The 17,947-nt window shown below is 33.8% G+C and overlaps 2 protein-coding genes across 4 annotated transcripts; one reads left to right on the top strand and one right to left on the bottom strand.

Annotated features, from left to right (window-relative positions):
* Positions 1–530: 530 nt before the first annotated feature.
* Sap30 (SIN3-associated polypeptide 30) lies at positions 531–3,125 on the bottom strand. Its single transcript, XM_053743569.2, has 3 exons — positions 2,332–3,125; positions 1,941–2,159; positions 531–1,283 (listed from the first exon to the last, which is right to left on the bottom strand). The coding sequence occupies exons 1-3, from the start codon at positions 2,524–2,526 to the stop codon at positions 1,155–1,157; spliced, it is 543 nt and encodes a 180-aa protein (XP_053599544.1). The 5' UTR covers positions 2,527–3,125; the 3' UTR covers positions 531–1,154.
* Positions 3,126–3,214: 89 nt separating this feature from the next.
* Positions 3,215–17,701, top strand: LOC128669088 (high mobility group protein DSP1-like). 3 transcript variants are annotated; one of them, XM_053743557.1, is made up of 7 exons: positions 3,215–3,352; positions 5,377–5,469; positions 9,022–9,543; positions 9,998–10,213; positions 11,184–11,341; positions 11,635–11,809; positions 12,489–17,701. In XM_053743557.1, exons 2-7 carry the CDS (start codon positions 5,461–5,463, stop codon positions 12,600–12,602), a joined length of 1,194 nt encoding a protein of 397 aa, XP_053599532.1. In that variant the 5' UTR covers positions 3,215–3,352; positions 5,377–5,460; the 3' UTR covers positions 12,603–17,701. The 3 variants fall into 3 exon arrangements, with proteins under 3 accessions (XP_053599532.1, XP_053599533.1, XP_053599531.1); XM_053743558.1 differs by lacking the exon at positions 3,215–3,352 and adding an exon at positions 3,359–3,573; XM_053743556.2 differs by lacking the exons at positions 3,215–3,352; positions 5,377–5,469 and adding an exon at positions 5,959–6,767.
* Positions 17,702–17,947: the final 246 nt, after the last annotated feature.

Here is a 17,947-nt window from a genome sequence, read left to right as displayed (position 1 = left end):
ACGGCGCAGAAAAAATATTGTAAAATTTATACATCGAGAAAGTAGGTACTGGTCACTTACTAGGTCACTACCTAGAACACTCAATCCACCAACCTGAAAAATCGATATCTCACAGAATACACTTGTCAATTATGTGGAATAAAATTTGTAAAAACTATTCACAAGCACTAAATTGATTGTACGTTTTATTTGGGTTTTTAAAAAGGTTTAGAACACTCAAACCTTTTGTGAGTGCAAACAGTTTGAAAAATTTTCCAACTTTACTAAATAAATTACTCTGTTATGAATACGTAATAGTGAGATTAAATTAAAAATATTTTTTTTCATCCATGTTATTTTTACTTCAGCTGAATTTATAACACAAACTGAAAATTCACATCAGAAAATAGTTTTACTAAAGTTTAAAGGTTTTCACACCACAACCACATTTTTGAAATTAGCACATTGAAGTTTAAATATAGACTGTCAATTGATTTTAGCATATGGAGTAATAAAGAGCTAGCCAGATAAGCTAGCTAGCCAAAGAAATATTTATTCACCTAATTGAAACTTTTAATTGAAATTAGTGACAAAAGTGTGATAGTAAGTTTAGAATCAGAAAAAAATAACAGATGATGGTTATATATCATCAAATAATTTTGGTTCTGAAGATGAGTTGTAATATGAGGCAAATATTCCCCGACCATATATTTATAATTGGGTTCATTTATGTCTTCCACCATGCTTGTATGCTATCTTCACAACTGCTACTGAGCTACGTATATGAGAGCTGTTAAGATTTCGTAATTAACACTATTGAAAATTCATCAAACTATGCTAAGTGGTACAATAAATAATCATTTTGAACTCTGTAAATTGATATTAACAAAAACTTGAAATCAAATCTACAGAAGTTCATTTGGGCATTCTTAAAATAAAATTAATACCAATCCAATCCATGCTATTGCTTATTTCATTGCAATCTGTAGCATTATCAATTTGGCATGAAGTAATATACTTCAAAATATATTCATAATGATTCTCAATTCATATATCTATACTTTTGTAAAGTATCTAGATTGTAGATTGAAAATATAAGAGAAAATTGAGGAGTCATGGACTTATATCTAAATGTTAAAACTACATTTATGTAAATAACAGTCACATACACTAAATTAAAGGGAATCTGAATTTATTCCATTTTTCTGGTCCAATTTATTGCCGTTTGTTTTCACCATGTAAATGAAGTATGTTGTGATTTCCTTTTCATTGACTGGTAATGACTTGAAGTGTTTCTGAATAGCCTGTAAAAAAATACAGTTTAGTAAATACTTATCAAGTTTCAAGTAATGAACCTAAACTGCCCAAGGACTATTCCTGTAGACATATAGCATAAAGAGTAAGAATTTTTCAAGTTATATATTTTTCTAGATTCTAGACAATGTCCTAACAAAACCAAATAATCATTACATTTGGGTATTTTAAAAAAATCTGTTGACAAACAGTTGAATAGTTACCACACCCATCCACTATCTGGAGGCTCAAATCCTTGTGTGGGGAAATATTTGTATATATATAATCACCAAATTTTTTTGGGTTCTAGATGTGTTGTGCCCATTTCTGTGTTTTCTCCATTGGACCCATGGGTCCACTTTAACCTTACATCATGATGTAAGGTTAAAGTGGAGTATTATCCATTTATTTATTTTAACATATATCACACCTTGTGCTACCCAAAATGTGACTACACAAAATTCTATGTAGGTACATGTACTGCAAGCTACTGTAAAGGGGATCAACTAATGGATTATATAATACACCTTTTTTTGAATTTTTACTTACATAGCAGGTTTGTCAAGAGTGAAATAAAAAAGTAGCATCTCCGTAATTAAAATTTGATGGATATCACCAAATGACAGAGTAACTTGGAAGATTATGCAACAAAACTTAAATAAACTTACTTCAGCTAATTGAGCCTTGTTCCATCCCGGCCTAGTGGGGACCTTATAGTGCTTCTTGTACCTCCTCAACGTGGGCACTTGCAATTGAAACCAGTCTACTTCTGGTGAATCCATCTCAGCCTCATTGCTATCGTCTTCAGAGTCCTTAACTCTCCTCTGCTTAGTTCTTGCACATTGTATCATGTTTTTGTGAAAATCACAAATGTATGTATGCCTTGCCTGGAAATAATACCCTGTGGTCTTTAAAATGCATAAAATGCTTAAATATTTCGATATATTAGAAAGAAATCAAGATCTTATCTCCATGCATAGATAAAGTCTGATATTCAGAACAAATTAATTACAATATGAAAATAATAATACCATACCACATGTGTTGTGTATGACTTACCTGAAGATCTATATTGAGTTTGAGCCTTCTCTGCGTGACAGTCTTCTGAATGCGCTTGCTGTATGCGGCGTTCCCAGCAGACCGTCTGCATCGCTCACCATCATCCACAAGGCAACATATTTGATCCAAATTACCTCTTGAATCTTCTTCTCCTGTACTAAACCCGTTGTTCATTTGATACTCGCGTTGAATCATATATAACAAATGAGGTAAACTTTTACGTAGATTTCGTACCAGGCGACAGGAAAAGTTCCGACGTATTCACAAAGACGCACAGTTGAGGTTAGAATTTCTCACAACAATGAACATTTCAAAGTATTATTCCAATTACTACACGGCAAATATATGCTCGTCTATACAGTTTTAACACCTCGGTCCATATGTGATCACAGTAATTCTTTATTCACTGCACATAAGCACAAAAATGTTCATCACAGCTCTAGTAACGAAGTTATTACAGTGAGATTAACTTGATACAATTTATTTTAACATCTAGTCTTCAGATACAAATAAACCAGATTTTGGTGCAATTATACTCTTCAAATAAATTTAAATGAACCTGATATACACCAAATATTAAACGAGAATGCGACAGACTTTCGCACCGACCGATCGCCATTTGATTTGTGTAGTGCTGTCCCCCGTTGTCGTTCTCTCATTCATTCACCCTCATTCAATTAATCACGAACTCTAGTACAAAGACATAACGTACAGTTTAGTCAAGCAAATTGAACAATATTCATAATACATTTTCGTTGGTGAAAATAGTTCGTACTGTGAATGTGTGCATCAGTGCAATGAGGCAACGTAGAGTAGATGTAGCTATGTTGTAATATAAACAAAAAATAAAGCCGACGCTGGCTTTACTATTGGTTCCTTGTTGGCGGCACATTCAATTTAAACCAATCATATTTTTTGTTAGTGACATCGTCCGTCTACTCATATATTCGTTGCGACGAACACAAAATTCCCTACGTAATAAGCGCTGAAATCGTGTGCTCTTAAACTAAACATTTGCGCGGTGAGTTTCATAATTTGTCATAAAAGGACCTAATTACATAATGTTTATTATTAAGAATTTGGAATACGAAAAATATAAAATTACTAACTATAGGTGATATGTTGAAAGTGATATTTATAGTTTTATACATTCTAATTTTGTAAGCAAATGGCTGCCGTAGGCCGAAGTGACATTACGTATACCTATGTACATAACCATATGAAAAAATTGTATAGTTGTAGGTGAGTACCTGTCTGCTTAGAATCTTGTGATTCTGTTCTTGTTGTTTTGTTTTTAAAACATACCAGTTATTTGTCTACTACCTATGCAAACAACAGAATTAGGATCTCGTAGATCCGTATTTGTTTTAAAATTAAAAGATTTTCTCTTGTGATGAAATTTTAAAAAAAGTAAGGTTATGTAAATATTTATGTTAAGACTTTCTTGATATTTCCAGAACCTTAAGTCATAAATGTTATATTTGATATTTAATACATGCGTATATGCCTAGGTATAACATATTATTTTGTCAGTTTACACGAAATACTTTTATAAAAAATATGTATGTACTTATTTCCTAAAAACAGATTATTTTTCTAAGACTTAATGTAAAAACTTTATTTAGTTTTTGAAAATATTAAATTAATTTTAAATTTACAACATTTTGGAGAATGATAAAATTATGTAAATTTCATAATTTTAGATCTATCCTAAGCTTAGGTTTTGTCTTTATCATACCGGCTAGACCTAAGTGCTCGCAGATTGTTAGATGTAAATTTAAGATTAGGTTATTTCGCGTGCATATTTTTTTTAAAACCTAACATGAATGCTAGTACCTAAATATGAGGGCATCAGATTTTTTACATAATAGACTGAAATAGAAATGGAACATGACATCATCTAAATGTAAGTAATATCAAAAAAAAGGTCGAAAATAGTATACACTTACATATATATGGGTACTAGAATTCATGGACCACGGATATACATTAATGAATCTAATCTTAAATATGTGATCGACTGCATCTAGATCTAGCCAGTATGATAAAGCCTAAACTTAGGCCTTGCCGGAGACACAGATTATAATACTTCCAGTACCGGAAATAAGCGGGCTACAACTAGGTCTAGCTCACTAGCTAAGGTTTAGCCCGCTAGACCTAGGTGCAGCCGCACTTCGTGGGTAAAACATATGCATATTACATGTTAGGGCTAAAACCCTAAGTGCGGCTACAGCTTATCCCACCTTACCTTAGCAACTTTGCTAGCCATCCAATATATATTATGCAGCTTTTACTTCACTGAATATTGTCAGTAAGGCGTTGTATTAATATTATTATATGGAACAGGGTATTGAGAATCAACAGTGATAGGTGTTCATTGACAATTGTTTTGTGTCGATTTCACATATCGGCTTATATGGTTATGTATTTGCTCGTAAATATATTTTGTCAAAATCGGTGAAATACCTAATATTTTTTTATTTTGCTTTCGTATTAGTAGGAATAGGAACCTATATTTAAACTTAAAAGCATATTTTTTATTACTCTATCTTATATATTTCATAATGACGATGTGCTTTCGTTATTATTATCAATTTCATACATATTTGATTAGCCAAATGTTACTTGGATGTCTTACGGTGTGGATGGTTGAGAATAATCATAATGATAATCATCGTTTTATTTTACGGAGGTATATAATATTTAGATGATAAAATTTTAAACTAAAACAAATCCCAAACTAATATGTTATTAACTACTTACCTATAATATAAAACCCTATAAATAATTAGTCACTTGGAAAATATATAAAAAATTGCATATTACAATTTTAGATAGAATATATAAAGCTGTATATATAATTTTAAAGAAATGAACTCGATTGTTTTTCTATGCATGCTTTCTTACTACTTCCTACTTTTTTGTCTGTTACTACACGTATTTTAACTTTATATGTAACCTAATATCAAGATGGAAGAATAATTAAATTCATAAAAAGAACAAAATATAGGTACTAGTATTTTAATTTATAAATGGTTTTTGTAGGTCCAATCATTATGTGACGATTTCACTCTTGCCGTTGAAGAGTTTACACGCTGTTTATTATTTCATCTTTTTTATTGATTGACGATGTCATCGGTAAGTATGATTTTGCTTTGTTTTAATCGTGCTTTTCAGTATCGACCAATTTATAGATCCTTGATTTCATTGCTTGCTCAAAAAAGTTTCATTAATTTTAAGCTTATTTGAATCACTTTATGCAATTTTTTTGGTGGATTGACAAATATTTATTACTTTCAAACATATTTCTTTAATGTTAAAAATTAAAAATATAATTAGGTATGTCACCGAATGTGCGCGCATCACACACTTTCGGTGTATTACGCTATTTTTTATTTTTTATATATAGGCCAGTCCCAATTTTATTATTCCTATTATTTTATAGCATTGAATTTGCTTTTGTTAACTGCTATAATGAAGATTATTCATCAAATAATCTAAAAATAAATGCCAACATAATATTTTAGTCTTATTGTTTTATTTCATCTCGCTAAAGAAACAAAAGAATTTCAATACGAAGGCAGATAGTTCTGTTTGCGCTAATCGTCTTATTGACCGGTTGCTGGACGAACTTGTTGCCGTTTCGTGCATATTCGGTCTCACTTCGTCTATGTTCGATCGTTTCTGTAATGGCCGCTGCGCGTTGAGGGCGCCTCTGTTCACTTGTTTAGCGTCTCGCTATGCGACGTTGCCAACTTTATTGACTTTAAGTACAAATGAAGACAAAACGTACGCGCGTGGAGTAGAACTTGTAGCCGGCAGCTTTCTGTCTGAATTAAAGTGAAACTAAAGTATTTCTAATAACAATTAATAAAATCGTGTTTAAAAATGTTGTAACACGCAAAATATCTATAAGTCTTTGTCATAAAATCTGATTTGTGAAAGGTGTTGGTGGTAAATGTGAAGATATAACTGAGTACACTATATATATGTTTAGTAGAAGTGGTTATTCAAATTTTAATTGAAAGGACATGCATTTTGTACGTTTTGAAACACAAAGGATAATTTGAAGTACTGGCTGCAGGGCATAAAGAAACTGGTTGTCCGAAAGCGGCGATTGTAATATGGGGGACCGAGGCGCGACGGGGGGCGCTTGGGGTGCGCGCGACGAAGCCTCGTGGTGGCCGGGTGGCGCAGGTGAACTACAGCACCAACAACAATTAAATGAAGACATTGCAAGAAGCACTGCTACTGCCACTCATCAATTATATACTTACAAAATGACTAGTGGATTTTCAAATAATGGTGGCGATAATTCCACAACGAATTATGATTATCGTATTATGACCGGTAACAACACCAGAGAAGAATCTCCGCAACAACAATGGTGGTACTCCTCTGGAACTGTCGAATCTCAACAAAATTCATCTCCTACGGTATGGAATAGTACCAAGAAATCTTAGCATTTATTAGCTCTGTTTAATAAACACCTAGTCAAAACAGAATGTACGTATACATTAAGCAGTTATTTCGATTACAATAACGAAATAGGTACTGTTTTATCAAACTCCATTTCTGAGAACAAAATAACATTTTTGATATAATACTTACTATGTAATATCACGCATATGTAAATCACGCATATTATACCATCCAATAAGTGTTCTTAGTTCTCTCTTTCTTTTCATAACTCATCAAATGAACGAGGAAATATTTACTAACTCCATCAGTTAAATAACCGCCATAAAATTTGTCAACACCTTTGAAGTTTTTACTTGGCATTGACCACTGAATAAAAAATGAAAATACTTATGTTACATTGTACATAATTTACAAACTACACTATGCACTGAAATTCCGTTTGCAAATATATTTTTTTAATGCAGTTTATTTTAAATAATAGCTTTACTTTTCCACGTCAATAAAATCATAGACAGAACAAAGCAGTCTTAATTAAAAAAACATTTCATTCATTCACTGAAACTTTCACATCACTAAAGTAATGTAATGTTTTTTCCACTTTTTTTAATGAATGAACTTTCGACGGTATATCAAAAACGCCAAAAGTGAGCTGAAAATCATGTATTTATTAGGTAGGTACCTACCTACTTCGTACATCCATGCTGAAAATAGACATGTCATACTCATACATACACTTATGGAATTAGCAGGTACTCCGTACAACGTAGTACTTACTAAATCCATGCATACACCATACTTAAATACACATATAAGTTTTAAATATGTGCCTACACCTATATTATTTTTAATAATAAGTAATTGTATAAAAAGTTTTTAAGGCATTTTTCAATAGTATTTTTAATATATAAATTAATTACATCGATACATAAATAAATTATTTAATTTTTTATTATGTCATGTTTATGTCTTTGTTTGTACAGTCAACAGCACTTAACCTACAAAATTTATTTTGTAAATTCGTCGCTATTAGGTAGTGTACCATAAAGATCACCGCAGGGTGATTTGTTATGTTGTCGACCGACTGCACCTACGGAAATCATTCTTGATTTGAAAGGTCGCCACGCAGTTTTAATAGGTGCTATCGATATTCTTGCAATCGACAATTATTATTGGACATTACATTGGACACATTGTACCTTGAAAAAAGTGGATGACGCGAATAATCTACATTACTATAAAGAAGAACGAACGAAAAATAAGCAATAATATCGAAATTTGTCAAGCATCCTTTATGAACTATTATTGTATCGATCAAATTATGATCGTGATATTTCGAATCGACACAATTTGATATGACAACATATACCTAACTCTCCTTTCTTACTTACAGTCATATTCCACATGGATAAGAGTCGTGCATGGTCGTCATGTGAAATGAAACACATACAACGACTTTCTTTACTATTAAATAGAGTGGTTTTTAATTGTCTTCTCTATTTCACAAGTTTCTCGACGATATATTGAAAATATTGTTAAGAACCATATTTTTCACAGTGTAACTGATTTTTAAAGCCACAATACTACTACTGACTGATTGATTGATTGATATGTTCGTCCTAGGTATGCTGAATTGTAGACAGACATAAATATAGACTTCATCATATCTTTTATTTGGAAATTCTCGATAATATTTTTGGACCTTTATTTTGCAATCTTGAAAATTTCTAGAAAGGCACGTAGTCACATAGGTACCTAGTTTCATTGAACTGTGGTTTGAACATGTCTGTATATTGATTAGGTATTGTATCGATATTTTACTATTGCTGCAAAACCAATAGACTATCGATTTCGCTGATTGATCGATATCGACAACCGACATCATTATAGTTGGTTGCCATGGAATGGATGGACTTGGTTGCTTTGTTTTCATTTCTTTCAGTAGTTTTGTTTTGTTTATTTGTTTTGTATTGTTCTGTTTGAAGTGAAGGAAGTGTGTGTTTAGTCAGAGTGTCGGAAAGGGTGACTGACGTTGGTTTCAGTTCCAGTCTCACCAAGTTTAGTTGGTGTACTTATTGTATTTTGAATATTGAATATTCATTATAAACTTAGGTTATAAACGTTAAAAATACAACATTCTTTCCGATCCGTATGTACTTTCCTCCAGCAATTTGTCCAAATTGTTTTTCATTTATCACATCGATGGGTAACTATGTTTGCATTTTAATCCACAAAAGTTATGAAGTCTAAAAATGATTATTTTTGTTGTAGCCTCAAAACCAGTCAAGTCCCGATTCTGAACAGGGCAACCAACAGGCGAATGGTATCCAACAGAATCACCAGAGCTTACAACAAGCTCAGCAGGAGCAGAGTCAGGCTATACAGCAACAACAAAGTCAGTTGCAGCAACAGTTGCAACAACAACAACAGCAGCAGAATCTGCAACAAGCACTGCAGAATCAACAGCAGACCTTGCAGCAGATGCTGCAACAACATCAACAAAATCAACAACAACAACAGCAGCAGCAACAACAACAGCAGCAGCAACAACAGCAGCAGCAACAACAACAACAGCAGCAGCAGCAGCAACAGCAACAACAACAATTGGCACAGAGTTTGCAACAAACTTTGAATGTGAGCCAAGCACAAGCACAAGCAATTGTGCAAGCCCAGGCAGTGTTGCAACAACAAGTTGCTCAGACACTGCAACAACAATCTCTCCAGGATCATATGCAAGTAGTCCAACAACAACAAATTCAAGCTGCTTTGCAAAGACAATCTGCTACATTACAGGTAAAGTTCACCATAAGTTAATAATCAACCAATGTGCAGGTTTCCTCACGAAGTTTTCCCTCACCAGAAGCATGTGGTGGTTGATGAAAACAGATTGGTATACAACTTATGTGGCAAGAGTATTTGAACCTGGGACCTTATCATAACCATTACACCACCACATAACAAAATAATAAATAACAACAAAACATTTGTGTCCGAAATTAAAAGTAAATAGTAAGTAGGTAATTACTAAGGAAATGACATTGTATATCAATTATTTTCCCATCTTTACTGGCATTCCGGACCCAAGGCTCCCCTGGAGGGCACCCCTGGGGGTGCCATGGGAACTTTAGTTCGGACCCATGGCACCCCTAGTTTAATTAGTGCAGTGCTCTTGAATGTAAATAATCTAACTGGAGTACATCTTACAGATTATTATTATTTTCTTTTTTAAATTTCTTTTTTTTAATAGGAGCTGCAGCAACAAGCGCAACACCAAGCATTACTGGCGCAAACAACCGCGACCAAAGGCAGGATGCCGCGGGCCCGGCCCTACAACAAGCCGCGTGGGCGCATGACCGCCTACGCTTTTTTTGTACAAACTTGTCGCGAAGAACACAAGAAGAAGCACCCTGATGAAAATGTAATTTTTGCAGCTTTCTCCAAGAAGTGCGCTGAGAGGTGGAATGTAAGTCAGCTTTTTTATTCCCATCTTTCTTATCGTGTGTATTATTGTGTGTGACGTGTGTGACGCGTGCCTCGGTGGCGCAGTTGTAAAGTGCTTGCCTCTGAACCGAGAGGTCCCGGGTTTGATCTCCGGTCGGGTCATGATGGAAAATTATCTTTTTCTGATTGGCTCAGGTCTTGGATGTTTATTTACGTATGTATATGTTATAAAATATAGTATTGTTGAGTTAGTATCCCATAACACAAGTCTCGAACTTACTTTGGGACTAGCTCAATCTGTGTGATTTGTTCTAATATTTATTGCTAACACTGTCAGATTTTATACAAGTCGCCTAAGTCATCTGACATGACTTTTATGATAACCTATCGACATCTAGTGGCAAGTTGTATGTATACACATTAGTGAACTAAACTGTCAACTAATTGGTCAGTAGGAAAATATCTGGTTCGCTGGAAGTATGTGATGGTCTATGCCTACTATACATACATGAGTCGGACTGGTATCCAAACTCGATGTGGCATGAGTAGGATTCGAACCTTTTGATCATAGTCGGACGGTCTTAACCACTGGACTACCACCGCTTCTATTTACTTTTATTCCCTATTCATCTCTCTCCCATCTAAGCGTTTTCACAGTTACTTCCTCAGCCGCAGAATGTCGGAGCCTAGGTAGGGTCTGGGTCGTCAGTGAAAGAATACCATCAGTAACCAAAGTCCCATGATATTACAAAAAACAACTTTTTTAGGCGATAATTGGACTTACCAAAATGCCCCTTACTAATTGTTCATTAACTAAAGAAAGTTTGTCGTTTAATAAATCAAGCCGTTAGCCAAAAATCAAGTTTAATTCAGTACGAAAATTCGCAAGATGGGTTCATTTATATATGCATTCTATCATAATATTGCATATTTTTGATCCATGCGTTGTCCGGTCCCGTATTGACTCTTATCAACAAGCATTTACTCCACAGACCATGTCAGAGAAGGAGAAGCTGAGGTTCCACGAGATGGCAGAGCAGGACAAGAGACGCTACGACCTGGAGATGCAGAACTACGTGCCGCCCAAAGATGTGAAGGTGCGCGGGCGCAAGCGGCAGGTCAAGGATCCCAACGCGCCCAAGAGATCGCTGTGAGTGGCTGGTCATGACATTTCTATTCACTTAGTAAATTCATTTTATTTTATTTTTTATTTATTTACTTGTTGTGATATGACAATGTGAATTTAAAATTAAGTATAAGGGTACTACTTATTTGTATATAGTTTTTTGAGTCCTTTCCATTACTCCCTTTTTAACTTTGATAAACTAAACAGCTTATTATAAGCCAAAAAATCTTGATTATAACAAATGACTTTTTGGTTGGTGTGTTGTTGCCATTAAGAACAACGATTATTCAAATTTATTTATTATAATTTGTCAACAGCTCCGCATTCTTCTGGTTCTGCAACGACGAACGTTCCAAAGTGAAGGCGAGCAACCCGATGTACTCTATGGGAGACATCGCCAAGGAGTTAGGTCGGCTGTGGGCGGCCGCTGATGCCGAGACTAAGTCCAAGTACGAACAGCTCTCAGAACAAGACAAGGCGAGATATGATAGGGTGAGTGTTTGTATCATATTGTTTTTGTTCTCAAGTCGACGTGAGTTCGAAACTAAACAGCCCAGCGTATTCCATGGGAGACATACCAACAAGTTAGGTCGGCTGTGGGCGGCCGCTGTTGAGATTAAGTCCAAGTGCGAACAGCTCTCAGAGCAAGACAAGACAAGGCGAGATATGTTCTCAAGTCGAAGTAACATGACATTGACATCGCAGGAAATAACTTCATTGCATTCGAAATAGTACAAAAATTAAAATGTGTGTTTATATCCTATTCTCTTTATCCTTAAGGCGAAGTAAGAAAATAGTAAGAAAGTAGGTGGTTTTGAAGATTGTGTTTGAACATAGATGTAGTTCCCACTGTTGGCTAGTACAATGTACTACTGAAAGTTCCTTAATCGGAACTCATGTCTTTGTTTTAAGTAATAACTGCGTGCACATATTTTATTAAGTGATTGATAAGAAACATTAAATCGATTCTTTAAAAAAATCCCATATATCGACTTTGAATTTCAACATTGTCTCTGATTTGAGCTTTTGTAATTGTATTTGTGTATCTAGTCTAAAAGCACACCCTGGGCTCCGACGGTTAATATATGTGGAAGGAACCGGAAAACCCCTCAGATCAGTTATCAAATATTATCAAAGAATGGAACTTTAATGGCAACTTTTAACATTTCAGGAGATGACTGCGTACAAGAAGGGCCACTTACTAGCGCAGCAGAAACAAGAACAGAAGGAAGACGAGGTACATGATTTTGAAACCGAGGAATACGAAGCGGAGGCCACAGCTTAGTGTCATGGCGTCATACCCCCAAACTGTGACTTTGCGGATTTGTAAATTATGTGAGTTTTGATGGTTTTCACGCACTAGTAGTGTTCCCTCTGGCGGTTGCAAAGCGAAAGTAATGCAATACAGTTTGACATTACTGAGGCCACTTTTTTTCTGATACTCAGTTACACTTGTGACTCTTCCGATTTCTGAATGAAAATATAATAAATCGTTTAAGGAATAAAATATTTATGGAGTGGAAATATACAGCACTTACATAATGTAAAATTATTATGATGAAAGATATGGTTAAGTAGCATGCAACATGATTTTCAAATTGATTCTTCGACAGTTTAAAAAGGCACAAATTCATGAACGTTTGAATTGAAAATGTTCTTTATTGATATTATTTTTATTGGACTCGATTTATACCACTTTTTAGTGAGTAAGAAAATACAAGATAGCATCAACCGGTGACCCTGCAAAGACTATGAACAGTCGATGTCTACCAAACCTACATTTTGAATGAGCATTTAGTATTACAAATTACTTTTAAAAATATTATTGTCCTAGCCTTACTTATGACAAAAGCGCTCGCATCCGAAAAATAATGTTTATGGAAAAGTGAGCTTTAGGGCGTCATCTGTAGACATAATTTACAATGACAACCAGAGTAGGTGTGAGTTAAATTGTTGCCAATATAAACTATATCTAAAGTGGAAGCTTTAAAGCTCACATTTAAATGTACATAATTTACACACAGTAAGTACATACTTTATGGGACAGGTAGCTTTGACCCAACGTAATAGATAGTACCTAATTTGGTATTGTCGAAAAAATAATATTTCTCGTCTTTTCAGAGGATATAATGTTTGAATAGTAACTTTGATTAGTAAACTTGTTTGTAATGCGTTTTGTTAGTGTTTGTACAGAATTTTTAATGATAATGATGTCTCGAACACCTAAAGGCATGTGCACACCAACTGTATAAAGCGTATGCGTGCGAGATATTTGTATAAAATTACAATTCCATACAAAATAACTTGTCAAGTGTGTGTTAGATTACGCAGTCGGTGTGTGCCGGCCTTAAATGTCTTTTGTTGGGGTGAAATTGAGCATTCATTTAGTTAGTAATTTGATTATGACGTTGCAAGTAGATGTTTAGAAAATAACTCTGTTAGTTTTTATTTCTGTCTTGTAGTAATTTGGCTAGCTTTATACTTTTAAATCGTAAAGCTGTGTTTACATTAAGGGTCATGGTTTTTCAAGCTCTTTTTTTCTAGTAGTTGTGATGAAAATTATTTTTGAAAATGAAATGAAAGGAACATTTTCCTATGTTCGTGAAAAAATTTGTGTTATAAAATGTCGCTTCAGTGTAAACTCAGCTTAATATCAGTTTTCAATCACCCGAATATTCCAAAGTATTTTTAACTCCTTGAACATCTCAATTGTATTGACAGAAAATGGATGCTTAAAATTACTTTCGATTATTTGTGGGTGCTTCAAATGTAACAATACATGGTGCCTATCGGCCCTTTGCCTCCACTTTTTATATACTCGAATATTTTTATACAACAGCTGTGTCGTTGTGTACCATTTAGCGTAGATTTGTACTCGGGAACTAAGTATTCTACACATTTGACAGTTCATACTCATGGACTTAGATTTTTAAATATAAGTAGTTTCCAGTTTAGCGTTAAATCTTTCTTTTTCTTCCACCATTTGCCAAAATTATATTTGACTTTAATAATTTTTGAATGTAATGAAATTGATTTATTTTTGTGTACCTCAAAAGGTAATTTTTTTTTCCAAAGTGACGCTGTTTCGAGATTCGAAACCGCAAATGCAACAGACAATAATGTAGCTGTTTTCTTTTTTGTTATTTTCTATATTTGATAGATATTTCTTTTTTTTTATTAGGTATATTTCTAATCTAGCAAGACAATGCTAAGAAACAAAACAAAATATCAAGTACATGAGTTTGGACGTATTACTGAATATTTGAATACAATTTTTATTAGTTAGCTAGGAAAATACTGCATGGCAGGATTTTCACAAAAATACAGTGCAATAGGTCAGAAACGGTTCCTTCTTTCATTTTGTGAGTTAAATTTTGTTCTATGTAGAGGCAGATTAGAATAATAAAAATCTAATGATAATAATGAAGTGAGACAAACATGATGTTAATCCACTCAATCATGAGCCTGTTTTTTTTCAAATAAGTTTATACTTTACTTCTTTTATGATTTCGTTGAACGTGTAATGAAAAACTCATTTTCAGAAAGAAAAATGTTTATTTTCCTGGGTTGGATTGCAGAATTATTCAACCGTTCCATTTACAAAAGTATTATAATGTGTCTACCAAGAAAGTACTAGTAAATTTGTTAGTAATATTATAAGTTACCACATAGGAAAACTTATTGAATTCTGCAATTTACGACTTGGAGCGATATTTTTGACTTTGTGTTATGCCGAAGAAAAGGAATAGAATATTAAGGTAGGTACATTAACCAAACTACCTAAAACCTGTCAAAAAATCGTCATAGAACGATAAAAATATACGAAATATATCACATAAAACCTGTCATTCGACATAGAATGATAATAAAATACATGATTGTCGATGGAAACATAATTCAACTCCTACGCAATTTCGGTGAGTCACAATCTCAAAAATAGTGCTCCTGATCGCTAAATAAATGTTATAAAAGCTACGAATAAATAAACATAGAATTCTAACAACGCTAAAAAATGGTTCCATGGTATAGATATGGTGGGCGTCGCGTAACAAATATTATAACCGCGGCCCAGCGCCAGACGAGTAGTGTTAATCGTGCGATATTTTTGTGTAATTACATCGTAAAAAGTACAAATATGCCATCGTGTGTGGTAAAGTGGTGTAGAAACCATTCTGACATGAAAGGCAATGGAATTACATTTCTTAAGTTATAAATCTATTTGACGAATCTCGGAATGTGTTATGCAACATACACCCGTGATTTTATAACAGTATGGAGACTCAACGCGAGTTACGTAAATGAAATATTGTTACATTAATATAGATTTAAATTTGGAGGATGATAATAAGCATTATTAAGCATTAGTAGTTATAAATGATTTCATTGCTACCGTTTCCGTACAATTCAGAAGGAAAAATGGTTGTCTGCGGTTCGTTGGGTATAGAGTTGCCACCTTTTTTCCGAAGAACATATACAGTCTGTCAAGAAAGTGAAAAAACTGATTTTTGACGCACTACATTTTTTGGCATTGCAACATCAAATAGAAAGGTCAAGATTGGTTGATAAACACCCAGTTGCCAGCCAAAAGAAGACAGCGGCTCATTTAGTTTCTTCACTTTCTTGACAGACTGTACTTTATCAAAATTTGTTGGTTCTTTGTTTCATTTCATAATTTCCTGTTGGTTTTATGAAAATGTATTTATTTTCGTTGTAAATAACATTTAATGAAAAATCAATATACAAATTTATTTTAGTGTTTATATCATATCATATCACCATCCAAACAACGTTCGGCTTATGCATGGGCACAAGAGTAGGGAAGCGGCGGAATTCCTGTGCGCATGTGCGGGTCTTGAAACTTCCAATCGCGTGCAATTATTTCTTGTTGTAATTGCTGCTCATTTGTGTGCATTGTGGTGCCAAAATAGAAGCGCTCATTGTATGATAGTTACATTTCCACGTTTATTTATTCGTAGCATAAAAGTGATTGTGATTTGTGATTCTTACTTCCGTTATTTCTATGTACTAGTATCGGTCAAATAAAGGTGTGGCCTTATATTTGTATTTCAAACGTTATCAAACAGCAATAGTAAAGTAACAGGAACAACAAAATATATTAAGTCCATCGAAATAAGTGTATTAGAGTTAGAAAATTAAGTGTAAATGTGCGGAGCGCGCGAATGTTTGAGATTTTGTTGATTTTACTTTAAGTTTACACGAATTTAGTGACTATGCAATTAGTAAGCGTTCAATACATATGTCAAGAAGGCTCTGTTCAATGTAATTCAAACTAATAACATTGTTTTATTTTTAAGTCAGAACAATTTATTTTTATGCCAGAGCAATTTCTTTTTTTAGAACGCAAGACGAATATGAAAATATCAAATGTTGTATAAGATTATTTTTATCTTCTGTAATTAAAAATTGTCACGGCAGCAATATTTCTATGATAAGCAGTTATATTTATCCAAGATTATCCAAGGATTGTGAACGAACTGATAATCTCGTTAAGTTAAAGTTTACACTGCGGTGGCCTAACCCATGTACTTACTAAGTGCATAGCTACTAAGTTATTGTAAACTTTGCTTTACGGCAAATTGTACATAGTAAATTATATTCCTTTATTTGACATTCGATAGTTTATGTTACGATTCGTTTTCGTTACGATTATGGATTGAGAATTAGTACTTTCAAGAATATCTATTAATTTTGATTGTATTGTTGAAGATGTACATACAAATGGACTGCAAACCGTGATAGTACTTAATGTATAGGTATCAAAGTCTTGAGTATTGCTAGCTGTCCAGAGATGCAGGTCTATCATAATTTTTGACATCGAAGGTGGTTGCACACCAAATGCGTAGCGATATGTGTTTATTGTATGGAATCCTTGCTGGTGTAGCGTACGCATGCACGTATGCGTTACAATTCCATAAAAACCCTCCTTAAATGTAGACCTTTAATTAGATTTCTATATCTTTATCGTAGTATAAAGTGAAATGTTATTTTGTACCTTCACAGTCTAGTCATTATGTTGATGTTCAATGAAATTATTCCCTATTAAGTTGTAATAGTGTATAATTTTGCTTGACGGCAATTTTGTTTAGATCTATTTCATTGCAAAAATTGACAGCTAGATATAGTTTGTTTACACAAAGTTTGTGATAGACCTGTGTGCGTGTAACTTTATCGACATTGTTTTAGTGATTTTGAAACTTCTAGTGAATGAACATTTGGAAGCAATTCTACAAATATTGTAACTAGTAATTGAAGGCATAGTGGGATCGAATGAGAAATATTTTTAAGGCGTGTAACGAAGGCGATATTGTGTTGAATCTGTGAATCGCTCACTGTACAAAACAATATAGTGAATCTTTTACACAATATGGTTGTTTTATTATTCAGACATAAGGCATGTTTCACCACTTTCAAATATCATATGTCAGACAAATTAAGTGGGTGATAAATATGCCTGAATCAGTCAGCCTTATGGTTGAATGAGGTTGACTGGCTGATAAGGTCAATAAGATCACAAGGGTTTCCACTAATAGATAGTGTGATTTCTGAGAAGGTTAATTTAGACTTATAGTTTTATCTGAGCAAAGACGGGATGGGCCGCTAGGAAGTACA

This window comes from Plodia interpunctella, chromosome 4 (genome assembly GCF_027563975.2).
Source record: "Plodia interpunctella isolate USDA-ARS_2022_Savannah chromosome 4, ilPloInte3.2, whole genome shotgun sequence".
NCBI classification, from domain to species: domain Eukaryota; kingdom Metazoa; phylum Arthropoda; class Insecta; order Lepidoptera; family Pyralidae; genus Plodia; species Plodia interpunctella.
The sequence above is the reverse complement of the archived record's forward strand: the minus strand, read 5'-3'. Positions and strand labels throughout refer to the sequence as shown.